Source organism: Eutrigla gurnardus (assembly GCF_963514095.1).
Source record: "Eutrigla gurnardus genome assembly, chromosome: 16".
NCBI lineage: Eukaryota > Metazoa > Chordata > Actinopteri > Perciformes > Triglidae > Eutrigla > Eutrigla gurnardus.
Window position 1 is genome coordinate 14,240,631 of NC_139927.1, and position 14,949 is coordinate 14,255,579.

At 41.7% G+C, this 14,949-nt stretch overlaps 1 protein-coding gene across 1 annotated transcript in view; it reads right to left on the bottom strand.

Moving 5' to 3' along the window:
- Positions 1-14,949, bottom strand: part of scara5 (scavenger receptor class A, member 5 (putative)) — a 55,929-nt gene that overhangs the window by 19,318 nt on the left and 21,662 nt on the right. Inside the window, exons 4-9 of the mRNA XM_084031332.1 lie at positions 14,506-14,705; positions 14,098-14,276; positions 13,841-13,967; positions 13,489-13,657; positions 6,828-6,908; positions 4,329-4,436 (exon numbers count right to left, since the gene is read on the bottom strand). Of these exons, the coding sequence (XP_083887458.1) occupies positions 4,329-4,436; positions 6,828-6,908; positions 13,489-13,657; positions 13,841-13,967; positions 14,098-14,276; positions 14,506-14,705 (864 nt within the window). The remainder of the gene's footprint in view (positions 1-4,328; positions 4,437-6,827; positions 6,909-13,488; positions 13,658-13,840; positions 13,968-14,097; positions 14,277-14,505; positions 14,706-14,949) is intronic.

A 14,949-nucleotide genomic window follows, 5' to 3' on the forward strand; every position in this document is an offset into this window, starting at 1 on the left:
TTGGACACGGGGGAGCAAGTTTTCTTGTGTTATGCTCCAGTTTCATGTATAACACCTTGTTTTTGCCTCTGTAGGCCCAGGGCCCGTATAGAATTGAATCTCTATCGTTTGATGGTATTCCTTTTTTTTTTATGAATAGTGTATTAAATGAAATAATCATTGATAAGAAGACAATTGTTATAATGTAATTGTACTCGATTATCAAAGTTGAAACAAGTGTTCTTAATATTTGTGTAGAGAAGGCCTATACAACACCACTTTTTAGTGATTAATCATACACATTAATAATCCATTTTTAAAAAAGGTGCTATGTGTAATCATTTGCCACATGTTCCAAACAATTGTTTGCGCCACCAACTGTGATGGATGGAAACATGGATGCAGAGAGTGGACCTGTGTAAGTGGAGCGCTGGAGCAAAAGGAAAGTGCCTCTGTAGGTCATGTCAACGTGCATTTCGTTTTTGAAAGCAAAATTGACCAAAACCGATGCCACTGGATCAAACTAGATACTTTTTAAGTCAAGAAAGAGAGTTGTCATCTTTCTGAGCTCAACTGCCTGTTATTCTACAGAGACGCCCTCTGGTGGTGCATGCTGGTCGTACAACACATCACAGCTTCACTATCGCCTCTGGAGGAACGAGGTGGTACTACAACACAGTGCGGGCCGGGGCTAGCTGGTTAGCATGCTCGTTTCAGTAGATGTGTCCCGCAAACACATCTTGCACGTTGACCTTTAATGAAAGACAGACAAAGGTGCGTCTATTCATCAGCTGAACCCGACACTCGCAACCAAAACCGACTATAATGTGTCGGTGGCAGACAGTGGCAACCACAACATAGCACACATGAGGGGAAGACGTGAAATAACACACAGGAGCAGCTCAACCATAGTCAGGTTTAGATTTTAATAACGATCCTTTTACCTCACACCCATTTCCTCTTTATATTTTTTGCAAAAGCCTCTAAAATAGTCTACCCTGTAATCTTGCCTTGTGATATGGGCATTAAATGTGAAAAAATAGAGGAAACCCACCCTGCATCCGTTGTTTAATTTACCTCTAGAGTTGTGGTTAAATGCTGTTTTTGAGCGAGGTGAACTGGGGGCAAAAGAGAGGACAGAAATAAAGCTACCAGGGTCTTTACAGTGTAGATGTTTGCATGCTGAAAAAACGCTCAATCGATGTGAGTAAAAAAAATATTCCTCTCATTTGTGGTTCCTGCTAAAATGACGGTACTTTTACGCCCGACACCTCCCACCAATCAGCAGCTTGGATACGATTGTTTCTCCATTTGTTTTCATCTCAAAATACTAATCCATTCCAAACTCCGGAGGAATAACTGCCAAAGCAGGAGAGAGAGAGAGAGAGAGAGGGAGAGTCTGTGTCAGCGCCATTTGTTGCTAATTTTTCAGCCATGAGGTTTGAAACCACAAGTCTGTTTTTGCCATGAAGCTATAAGAGGATCAGCTTCAAGTGGGCATCCGTCCCACCTTTAATTTGAATCCTCGTTTCACATCCAAGACCGCGGGGGCGGCTGCCAGTCGAGGTGGCACCCCGTCCCGTGTGTTACTGTATGTGTGCGGAGGATGTGGATCGGACGCCACACCCTGCCTGACGGTGTCACCTCCATCTGGACCACATCCTTAACAACTAAACAACACTGTGAGAAGAAAAAAGCCAAACACACTGGGGAGCTGCTGCCGAGCCAAAAGAGACAAACAGATGCGTTTGATTTAAAACCGAGTAACGTTGCGTGCTGGTGGCGATGGATGGCAGCAGTGAGGAAACGCGCAAAGTTAAAGCACCGGGTCACCAGCAGGTTTGTGCTCAATTCTTATTAGCAAATGCTAGCATGCTAACAAGCTACACATAAGTACTAAAGTGTGGTCAGTGGTGCTAGCATTGCTGTAGTCTCTTCGTCCCACTGTAGGCTAAACAGTTAGCCACAAATTTATCTGAGGAGTTGGTGGAGACCAAAACAGAACTAAAATGCAAGTGAATACTTTTATTCATCAGGTTGACAAAAATATAACTTCAAACTACTTAAAATAATAAATAAAAATATAAATAAAATTATGGGAGCTTATCGCTGAGTTTTACTTCCATCAATGATCAAGAGAATCCATCTTTAAACACCAAAAATTGAGAGACAATATTTTCAGCAAACTTGGCTCAATTCAACTGATCTGTGAGCACCAAAGGAAAAAAGCCAACATCTAATGCACCGTCTGCTCCGTCCATCCACCATTCATCTATAAAACGCCACCATGAAGCTTCCCAGTGCTGTTTTAACAAGGTTCCAGTATCCACAGCTGAGGCCCCGTTCACACCAGAAGGTCTACAAACTCTTCACCCTTCGCTGGTTCGTTAAACCCACAACCCGTCTCCCAGATCGGTGGAGGCACAGACAGGCATTGTTGTAAACTGCCAGAGTGTGAATGGTCAAACGTCCACAAAGATCCTCCTTTTCTTCGTCTTGTCAATTTTTAGTGAAAAACACTAATTTGTGTGACCGTTGAATCAGGCTAACTTCTCTATGAACTTCGCCATGTTGTTTTGAATCCGTCAAATGAAAACAATGCGTCTGTTCTACTCTATTCTATTTCTATGGTTCAACCATTGGGGCTATTACTGCCAGAGCTGACTTTCTTTTACCTGATTCAAACCAGGTCTCTCTCTTGCAAAAGAGATCTTGGATCTCAATGGGACAAACCTGGTTAAATAAAGGTTATAATAAAATAATAATAAGCAATGATGTGCATCAAAAGACAATTTCCTTATTATTATTGTTATTTTTTTTTTTTTCTAGAAAACTTTAAGGTTGAGGTCTTTTCTGGTGATACTCTATTTAATCCTTGAATGAAGAACAGTTAATCTATATTTTAATAAATGCAGCTTCCTTATTACTGTACTAATTCATTTACAATTTGTTGTGTCAATTCTGTGTCATAATTGCTTCTAGTAAAGACTTTGCAGATGAGTTATTTATTGGAAGCCCACCGCATCTCTGTGTACCAACACACATGGCAAAGGCAGAACATTCATAGCAGCATTAAGTGCATCCATCAATGTGCACTGAAACTTGGGTGGAGCCTGGTGCCGAGTTTGAAAGCATAACAGCGAAGGGCATGAGCTCACACAGAAGACAACAGGTCGGCCCGGTCCAAGGCTTCGAGGGCTACTGGCCAACACGGGGAATGTGGGACTCAAACAATGGACGTTCTAGCCAAACCCAACTGATCACCAACAGCTGTTGGCTAAACACACATACTACATATGCACATACACAACGACTTGCTGACACGGACAAAGACTACAGTGCCTTATCATATTTGTCATGGCTGTGTTTTCCCCAACAGCTGTGTCTTGTGACTGAGTGTGATTTTGTTATGGCTAGCACCGTCCAGCTGGTGATGCCAGAGTGGAAATATCGACACTGGAGGGGGGTAGTATAGTGTATTCAGCTGTTTTTCTCAGCTATTTAATGCTCATTGTGGATTCTGTACCATATATATGAATCATTGGCTTATTTATTTTAACTTAAAAACACACTGGGTTTTGTATAAAAACATGTAGGTCACTGCTTTAAATATGTTAACCAACTTTCGTTTTGACTCCTTAATCTCATGAATGCTTTGCCAATCCACGATGTGATTTTAACGAATTGATTACTTGGTTCTTGATATATGCATTTATGTTTAATATACATTTTGAAATATTTGTCTGTCTGCAGAATTGAAGTCTGCAAGACTGAGAATCAGTGCAGTGCTCAAATCCCTTTTTTCTCCTCGGAAGTCCTTTTCGAGTGTTATGATGCTCAGAAAAACCTAAAAACCCAACCAACTTAATTGTTTTAGAGGTTTATTTTGTAATAACTGCTCATGTGAAAGTGTGTTCATGCATCGACTAATTTAAAACAGCTTATTTGAAGAACACACAAGAAAACAAGTGCTACCTGTTCGTGACGGACGACGTGTGAATAGATTCGGTCGTGCTGAAAGTTTCTACCCCGGCAAACAATAAGTCAACATCTCAAGCAGCTGTCTGAGGTGAATTGAGCTGTGAACGCGTTGACTTTTTCTACCGACTTATGAATGACGAACTGTTGGCCGAGTGAACCGGTGACTCACTTTAATGTGAACTCACTTTAACTGTACAGCGCATTGTGATTACTACATTGTACTCCGATTCGAATACCTTATAAGTGCTGTGTGCCGCAGTATGTTTTCTAGTTGTTGGCCATGACCTTAATGGACCGACAGATATGAACAAAAACAACCGTTTGCTTTTATAGAGTAGATGAGCTTTACTTAGGACTTAAGGACATACCTCTGGGACCAACAGGTCCGGCGTCTCCTTTTTCGCCCAGAAGGCCGCTGACCCCGACAGACCCTTTCATGCCCCGGTTGCCCTGGATCCCTTTTTCTCCTGTAAACCCTGAAACACAGACACATACAAGCTTGATTTATTACCATCTAACGTCATCATCATCCTTAATCAGATTCCCCTCGACACGATTCAATGTGCCTTCACTGTTTTAGCTTTTACTTCCTTTAAGGGCAAATCAGGTGATGTGTTTTCAATCCATCCCTGTTTAGTGCAGAGACGATCAGGTTTAACTTTAAGAGGTTGAAGTTAAAAATAACAGTATTCTGTATCTCTATATCCTGGCTGTTTTAGAACAGCAACTGGCATTTGTTCTGATTGTTTCCAGTAGATTTTCCAATGAGGAAAGTAATCAAATCAAATCCATGAAATCAATGTAACAAGGACTTTGTCTTAACATTCATGAATACGTGATCTGGGATCAGTTTTACTTCATGATGATACGCCTTCCTGCTTCCTGTCCTCCCTCCCTGCCCTGATTTAAATGTGAGATAAATATGGTGAAAGTGATGTGAATGTTGGTCTTTTACTTCTTCCACCGTCTGTCAACACTTCAGATGTCTGAGTGCTTGCTGACGCTGTTTTTCTTCTATAAAACAATCCAATTCAGAGTCCTAGTCTGTGGCACACAATGTACAAATAACTATTGTTGACAGTAAGCACACTCAAATATCTCTAAATGGATGTGGTAATGAGTCATATTGATTGCACCGTTGAAGCCAAATCTTTGTCAAATGTCGCCGTACCCGATATGCTCCAATTACACTGTTGTGACTACACAGCAATCTGAAGGCATAATTACACTGAATGCGTTATAGACAGAGACACCGAATAATTGGATGATGGATGGTGTCATCTTTTCTGTGGTGCACTCACTCTCTCAATAACTCCCTCTTAAAAAAATATATATATGAAAAAAGCCACTGGGAAAATGCAATCAATCATATTGTGGAAGGAGTGGAATGTGTGTTCTGTCCAACGAGATCATTCAACAAGTCGCACAATATGTTTAGAACCTTGATGTGATTCCCTTGGCTTTTCTACAGTATCTACACACACACATCTGGTATAAGTGTTATTTGCATAAACAATAAAAATACCACCTAAAATGAACCTGCAACCTTACTGGCCTTGTGTGGTATGTAAAGACTGACTAGTTAGTGTTGTCCAGTTCCAATGTGATGCATAATAAGCCCCACAAGTATACGTTCTATAGTGACTATACTTGTGCAGCTTATTATGCATGCAAGACAAAACAGCCCTGACCCTTTCCCCCCAAAAATGGGCTGACATGTAGCCCATAACTGCTGTTATTGACCATCACTATTGAGACTCCCCTTCCCTGAGAGATGACTGCTCTCACTAAACACAACAGCTGAATGAATGTTTGGTGCAGTTAGTGCTTTTGTCCTGGGGGGTTTCCATTCAGTCTGCTTTGTTTTCACGCTAACTATTAAACAAGACTTTATCTTCCTTCCCTACTCCTTTTCTTGTTCACTTTTTCCTGGAACTGCTGCAGCATTGGTGGGGTTTTCCTTTCAGCAGGAAGATAATGCTTCTTGGAAACGTGAGAGCTGCAGTTCATCAGCCAGGGAATGTGGGAAGGATGATGACAAGGGGGGGGCTGAGGAGTGATGATTCAAGAGGTACCAAGCTGGAACGGGGCCCAAAAACATCTGGATCCATATTGTTGTTGTTTGCATCTTACAGTGTCTATGAGAAATAGCCGTTTCATGGGTTTGAGGGGCCAGTTCTGTCTGGATGAGGGTTCCCATTGTGGCTCTTGTTGGAATGAACTACATGACAAAGATAGATGTCCAGTCCCACTGGCCACATCCACACCCCATCTGAAAATAAATCCCCATCCAAAGGGGCCGGGGATTTGTTTTCTTAAGCGGATTTATATACCCTTCTTCATTCTCTGTGCTCACCCTGCATTAGTACTACGACTGAATGTAATGTCAGTAATAACACCAGTTTAAGTCCTTATATACCACTCAAACCTAAATCCAAAAAGCTTGTAACTCAAAATGTGGTGTTTACATAGGACGTTCATAGAGCAAGTACATTTGATGACCTACAGAGCTTGTAAAACTGATCTGAAAACATGCTAGTCCAAAAGCACAAGGCATTATTTCGACACTATACTTGTGCCTATCGGACTTTGCAATCATTAAATCAGAAATAGTTTTAACAAACAGAAATTCCTGATCTCTACTCCTTAAGAAAATACTTCCATGGCAGTAATATCAGAGCATCCTCCTTCATATTTATTGGACATTTATTGGACATTTATTGGACATCCATCTTCATATTTATTGGACAATACTGAATTCTTATTAGTATTAGTATTTCCCCGAATCTCGAACTCTTCCTTAAAAAGGTCTTCGACTATTTTTATGCACTTCAATAAATGATGATGGGTAGTCAGGTTGTACCCACCTCTCAATCCTGTCAACCCAGGAGCCCCGGGGGGCCCGAGAGGTCCAGTATCACCCTTTTCTCCCTTTGGCCCCGGAGGACCTGCAGAAGGAAACACAGGTATGGACACAATTAATGACTTATTACATTGGCGATGCCTGCAAATACTAATGAAAACATTTCCATCGGCGATAGATCATTTTCAAGTCTTTTACTTCCTCCCATGTATTTCTATGGGATCTTACTGCTAATTTTTCATCTCTCTCCCAACGCGTCAAGTTGGTCAGTGCCACTCCACACTGGAAATCAACGTGGCCCCTTTAGCTCCTGTATGTGATGCACCAGACGTTCAATGTAAACCCTCCAGCACCATTAGTGGACAATAAAAGTAGAAGCGTAGAATAAAGCGCACAAGATTCTGCTTCGGGCATCTGAGAGACTCAAATTAAGTACAATTAATAGCAAATGTTACACGTTAAATGTCGCTAGTCACACTAAGTCGAGTCAAACCACGCTGTGGCCTAACTTCCTGTGAAGATGGAAGTTTATTTTGAAAGGGCACAATGTATGCTATATGCTAAATCAATGCTAGAGGGTTAAGTTTGTTTTAATCCATTTAGTTTAGGTAATAAATCACAATACATCCATGAAAATAAAAATTTTTTGTCTCCTGGAGAGATGTGCAGGCTTTAATAGGAATGTCATTGAAGAGACAGTCCATGTTTTTATTCTTACAGCATGTTGGATCGCTTATGATCAAAGGTGTTGCCAAAGTCAAGGCAGGCAGGAATCATGTAGATTATCACTTGAAGAGGAAACACATGGGACCAAAACTAGCTGGAGCAACATCTTTATTTTCTGCAGAAAAGGATTTTATCAATGTGTAGAATCCCCAGTGACACACACACACACACACACACACACACACACACACACACACACACACACTGGGTCTTAACAACTGGTTGAAGGATTCAGTCCAAAAAGTTTGTTGTACTTGGAGGGAGCGAGTGAAAACGTCTTAATAGTGAGTGAAAGAGAGATAAACACATACAGAGAGAGAGAGAGAGAGAGAGAGAGAGAGAGAGAGAGAGAGAGAGAGAGAGAGAGAGAGAGAGAGAGAGAGAGAGAGAGAGAGAGAGGGTGGGGGGGCCTGACCGCAATGGGAACCACATGTTTAACATGGTGGACCACAACACAGCTTGTGGGAATGCTTAAAAATTCAGGGCTTGTTATTGTCCAGCACATGTCCAGCGGTTCTGATCCTCTAATGTTCTTCATTTGCAACATTTATGAATCCGAGAAAGCCGATGCCCAGATTTGAGATAGAGATCTCCCCACTGCCGCCTCCAGAGGCTTCACAACTGGACACACTTAGCTGGTGATCGCAGGTCATGAGCCTGTGAAAAGGTCACATTAGGAGGGGAGGCTGGGACCACACCACCGAGGTGTATGTGTGTGTTCTTGTATGATTTTTTTTAGATAAAATGTCAAACATTTCCTTCTTCATTCTTTCTGCTTTTTATTATTTTTTTAACCAAATACATGTATGATTTATGGCGTAGGTTGGACGAAACTTGATATCATGATGATATCACCTCTGGCTTTTAGAACTTTAGGCCTTTTTCCATTATTTTCTGACATTTTCTAGGTCAAATGACTAATCGGTACAACAACTGGCAGATTCACTTTCCCGCAGAGACGGTGGTCCCATTGAAGGCCTTTATGCAGGTTTAACCTGAGGACCTGCTCTGACCTGAGCCGACCTTCTGGTCTGCAGTTTTTTTTGTCTGACTTAATTTGCTACAGATCTTGGACTTCAGCACACCTTTGACTACACCCTATGGACCCATGCATGGTCAGTAATGAACAATAAAACATGAACAGCAGATGTTGCAGTTCTAGTCAGTTACGTCAGTAAAAACATAACAAATAATGAGCAAATGAGTGTTAGATCCATTTTGGCCAGGAATCATCTTCTCTGGCTCATTTTTTTCTTCTTTTTTTTTCACTTTGGGCATTTTACACATACAATACATCATGAGGGGAAGTAAATATTTGTATGTATGAATTTAACTGAATCAGTGACATCTTTGACCTGCTGGGTGAACTATATGAAGGTCATGAAAATCATTTTCTGAGGATCGTGAACTTCTGTACAATATTTGATATTTCCCAATGATTGAGATGCGATAGTTCTTCGTAAAACATGTTTTTCTGGAAACACAAATGGTAAATAATCTGGGATTACAGGAATCAACAGAGTTAAACTACTAAAATGTTTCTCTTCAACATCCGTGAGAGAAAGCTTGACTCACTACTGATCTCTGAGCCTCTTTTTAACCGTTTGAATCATTTGCTTTTTAAAAGTTTGTGTATGTGTGTGCCTGCATGCCTCAGCTTTGGCAGAGTTCACCCTGGCGGTGTCCTCATTAATAGAATGTAACAGCAGAGCTTCACATTATTAATCTGCTGGCTTTCAGAGTCCTATGTGTCCGTTCAGCTGACAGTGTTTCAAGAATAACAAGCCCGGCGGCCCCTTCAGGATCAGCCTGAAAACATCTGACAGCACCGATTCCAATAATAAAACACAAGTGTGGAGTTCAGGCGCCTCCATCCAACATCCAGTCTGTGTTCCACAACTATTGGAGGGCGGAGCGACAAAGACGGACGGTCTAGCAGAGATCACAACAGGCGGCGATGGGACGACGCGTATGCTTAATGTAAGGGGAGATAAGGAGCGTCGTTTTATCCATCACTATGACGAATGATGTGAGGCTTTATTTGGGTTCATGTTATTTGAGGTTACATTCATTTTAACCAAAACCAGATGGACAATATCTGGTCAGAAGGAGGTGACGTATGTCCCAAATCTGAGAGGACAGGGTTATGTTTAAAAGTCATTTGTTCTGAGGGGTTTAGAGCGGAGGCTTTCCACAAAGTATCTTGGTTTTACAGATACTGTTACACACATATAATTCAGCACATAGACACAGATATAAGACAATATTAATAACCTATTTGCTCTGAGAGATATTGTAGGTTATGGAATTTTCTGAGGAAACTAAATTGTTGTAGGCTACCTTAGATTAGACAGAAATGACTAAAACAATGGATGGGAATAGTAAGAAATTAAATATATTTGATGGAAAACTGATTATTTCCTTGAGGGATACAGAAAGGTCTTTCCCAGAAAAAGTGTGATATGGATCAGCATCACTGTAAACAACATGCCATTATATGTTTTCCATTTTTCTCTCTGACTAAGCTGTGAGACTCTTCACTAGTAAAGCAAACATGCCACTCAAAGTGTTCATTTATGGTCATCAGACAACGCAGAGGGCCGTAAACGTTTCCAGGCCTCAGCTCTACTCAAAAGTGATTCGCAACATATGACTAACTCAGCAAAAACACCGGCGGCTCAGCACTTTCCAGCAACAACAGATTAGCATCCACATCTTTCCATGTCAATATCGCTGTATGAAAACACGGTGATATTAGGATCTGGAGTTCAATAAGACTTGTGGATGAAGTCATTTTCTGGCAAAACATTGTGAGAAAATGAGCAGTCTCTGAGTTACCATAACAGTGAAATTAAAGTCAGCTAAGTAAAGGCTTGGAGGGAAAAAACAACCTGTAGGTAAGAGTTTAAGGTGGCTTAAATAGTTATTTTTCAGGATAACAGTGTGTTATTAGGGTTAGGGTTGGAGGACTCCACTCAGCTTTACTGAGCTTTATGGCAAGTTTCACTCATAAATTTGTATCTGTCCTTTTTTGTTTCGAGTCACTCTGTCAATGTGTGATGATCTAAAAGATGGTGTTTTCTTTGTTTTTTAATAGTTCTTGTTGGAAGTGTAAGGGTTTGGGCTTCACCATGATCAAAAATGCACTAACAAAGGAACTATTTCTTGTTGGTGTCCTTACATAACAGCATGTGGGCCTATTCATAAAAGTCAGCAAATGTCTCCAAGAATGCATTCTCTCTCTCTCTCTCTCTCTCTCTCTCTCTCTCTCTCTCTCTCGCTCTCTCTCTCTCTCTCTCTCTCTCTCTCTGTCTCTCTCTCTCCGTCTCTCTGTCTCTCTCTCAATACAGTGACTAGTTTGTGTTGAATGGGAATGACATATCTACAAAAACAACGTGGAATTCCCCAAGGCACCATTCTTGGGCCTTTTCTGTTCAAAATCCATATCCTCCCACCAGTGTGGATTGTGGAAAACAACAAACATCTTGTATCATAATTATGCACAACACACTGATTTATACAACAATATCATCCAGGTCACTGTGGTCCCATTCAAGCACTGAGTAAGAACATTCAAAAACTCAATGATTGGATATGCCAGCATTCTCTTCTATTAAACAAAGATAAAACTAAAATAAAAAGAAGGAAAAAAAACTACCACACACCAGGCCAGAGATCTTCGTGTGGACATGGACTCACACAAAACAATCTCACCACAAGGTCCATTAACCTCAGTAGAGAGTTTGTCCGATTGATATGGAAACGTAGATGCTGATTTTTTTCTGGGTGATTTACAGACTTCTCTTGAGCTTGAGTGTCCGTTATTGATCTTGACATGCACTAGCTTTTCGGGAGCTTTTAAATTGGATCACACAATCTTCCTCAGCAGAGCACCAGCGATGTGAAATCATTTCTCACCATTTAGCAATCAATAAAATAAATCCCCACTGGCACTGACCTTTGGAAATCCAAATGTCTTGTCACTGATAACACAGAAAAGAGAATAACCTCATATAATATAATATAAATAATACAATACATTATTTTAGATGTAATCTAAATCATCTGGCTGATGACTCTAATCTTCCTTTAGTGGGCACATTACTAATAAATAATACCATTTTGTACAATAATTTACCATCTGGGAAAGTAAAAGACTCCGGCGTCTCATGTGTCTTTATCCTTAATACAACGTGTGTGGTACGGGCATAACTCTGTGAGTCACAGAGGAATTAAGGGCAAATAAACTCAATAAGAAGAAGTGAAGGACAAAGATAATAAAAAAGGAGACACTAATAAAGGAACACAGCAGTGAAGTAAATATACATGGATAGAAATGTAAAACATTTCTTGGCTAAGGTGATTGCAAGCTAACAACAAACAAATGGCCTACAGAGCTAACACTAATGACAGAGCTGAGTGCTTGAGTTTTCACTCTGGCATCTAAATTTAACCCACAATTGTTTCCAGGACTCGGGAGAAACAGCGTCCCACCCACATGTGAAGCAGACGCGAGATCAGGGGTCTCGTTCGTTTTGAGTTGCCATCAATCAGCACGGGCCGCGTCCCCTGCCAGCATTACGTCATGGCGTACCTATTCTGATTTCAACAACTGAGGGAAGTCATTCTGTGCCCTGGCCGCTGTTAGACCACGTCGGCTCTAATCAGATCCGAACAGATTAGAGGGAGAACATTCAGAGTTGCTCAATACCCCCGGGGTAGTAATCCCACGGTGTAAAATCATGTTTGCATGCTACGGTCACTGCGTCCAATCACATTGCAAACGTCTGTGGGCTCGGACGCGCTATTGTAAATGATCTTTTTGGAGCACAAAGTTCTGCCCGGAGGGATTCATTACACTTCAGAGTTAAAGTTCTCATGTTCTCACGCTGCGTTCACATGCTTTTCATGTATTCCTGCGTGGATGTCTTGTTTTGTAAACTTTGCTTACATTAAATACATTTTCTCGGTCCTTTATGTGGGTCTTTGGGACACATTCACACAGTCCCTTCTTTGTCTATTGTTTTCATGTTCTTTGACTTTATACAATTCCTCGATTCTGAGCTAATTTGTCGAAAGTCAAAACTGAGATCAACGGCCTCCGCTGAAATGCAATTTCTATTTATCTCAATATATCATCAGCTTCTTCCCCACCCAGAATTTGGCTCTGGCTTCAGACTTCAACATCAGGGCCATTTAAGCCAGTCTTACCCAGTAACTTATGGGGATAACCATTTGCATCATTCATGAATCAAAACAGCATCCTTAGACAGCAAAATAAGTTGGAAATTAAAGTGCTGACAAATATGTAGGAGTGATGCCAACTTAAAAATGAACCGTTCTCTTCAGTCACCAGCACCAAAACATGTGTGGCATAAGTTTAGCCTCGGAAAATACAGAGTGCTAATACAACCCCAGGTTGGCCGTTGTCGTTCCTGCTGCCAAACACAATCATCACCTGCTGTTAGGACTCAGTGGAAACAGGTTTTCGCAGCACGATGTGATTGGACCTGTTTAAGCAGCGGTAGGTTTTTGATAACTTTCGGATGACAAGACAGCTTTATGTTTAGATCAGAACTAAAAAGTCTGGATCATCTAGAACCGTTGTTGGGATACGTTTCAAAGTTCATTTAGGACTTGCTTCACACTGGAATATAATCAGGTAAATGCTGGAACGTTTTTCTGTAACTCTAAAGTTTGAGAAAATGTTTCAAACTTGACCTGGAAATCACATAATCAGTGCTTACTGGACAGGAACACTAAATCTTAACATAAGGACACTTAGGAAGAGCATTTGGGTCGACGAGAGGGGCAGTTGAACATATTGAGTGCTTTTCTGGTGTCACAAGGATTGAATTTGTCCCCTTTGCTGGTTAAATAAAGGTTTTAAAAGGAGTATTTCTATATATTGTTTGCACTCAGAGTGGCAATTAGCTGACCTTCGAATATCGTGAGGTTCTTCAGGGCCAGGGAGTGCTCCCAGTCCTTAAGGCGAAGGTCCTCTGTGATTGTGTTGAGGATCTCCATCTCGTTCCTCAGCTGGGCCTCCGTGTGGACGTGGGTCACCCATAAACTGCTGGTGTCCTCCGTTATGTTGCTGATCTGGATCTGGGCAGCGGGAGTACAGGCAGAGGGAATGTTGTTCATCGCTGTACCGCAGTAACATTGAGCATGATATGTATTGTGTGCGGTGTATTACATAAATCTGAACTTTGTGCTTTCTACATGTTTGAATTTTTCTTCAGCTGTAGGTTGAATTTATAGCACATTTTTGTGTAAACCGTGATGAACCTGCAAGTCTTGTATCTTCAGGTGGTGAATGCTGATGTCATTGCTGAAGGTGTGATTGACGGCTCCCACCGTCCAGTTGACCTCGTCCAGTTTCTCTCTCAGGCTGCTCACATGGCCGGAGGTTTCCCTGACGGACAACAGCAGCAAGTGGAGCTCAAATCTTCTAATTCTATTCATTATATCATACAAAGTCTTCATTGTGATGCATTTACACTCCCTGTGCTTTGGAAATGTGTCACGGTAGTGTAAATGTGTACCTGAACAAGAGGTCCTGGTCGTGGAGCCAGGTGGAGGTCCGGGACACCTCCGCACTCAGGCCCGTCAGGTTCCTGCCGGTGGAGCTGCTCAGGGAGGACAACCTGTCGTCCAACTGCACCAGGTAGCCCTCTGACTGGAGGGAGTGGGCCTGCATGCTCCTCAGCTCCACCTCCAGGGTCTGAGGGTGGAGAAACATGGAAGTAATCACGCATGAAGATAATTACCTACTTGAAAATCACAGAAAATCAGCATTGATTGTTGAGTATTAATGAAAAGCACATTTCTACAGTTTGTTGAGACTTAAAACATATACTGTATATCCTTAACTGTCATCCAACTCTATTCATGTCCTGTAACAGTTCCCAGGTCTAAAGCCCTGCTCTTTAAAAGCTCTTGTTTCATCGTACCTTGAGGAGGACCTCCAGCCTCTGCAGCCAGTCACTGTGGTTCTGGAAGAGATTCTCCAGTTTCCAGATGTTCTCCAGCAGGTCGGCCTCGGTGGACGCGTCGCCCAGGGTCGGCTGCTGCAGCCGAGAGCGCTCCGACATCCGGGTCACGTTCTCCATCAGCACCTCCTGCCGCTGCGAAGACGCCTGGGAGAGGGAGACTGGGGAGGGAAGGAGAAAGAGAATGAGAGTGACATATTTGTTCTGGGTGTTGATTCGCTGACACCTCGGTCCCCAAATCAAGTATCATTTACTATCAATCACTCTGTTTGGACCCAGCCAGCATATTTTAACGCAGAGCAGATGTTGATAAAATCAGCCACACTCATTTTTGATCTATTCTTTGCTAAATGTATTGTTTTGTTAAATTATGACCTAAATACTTGTATGACTTCTAAATCCGGT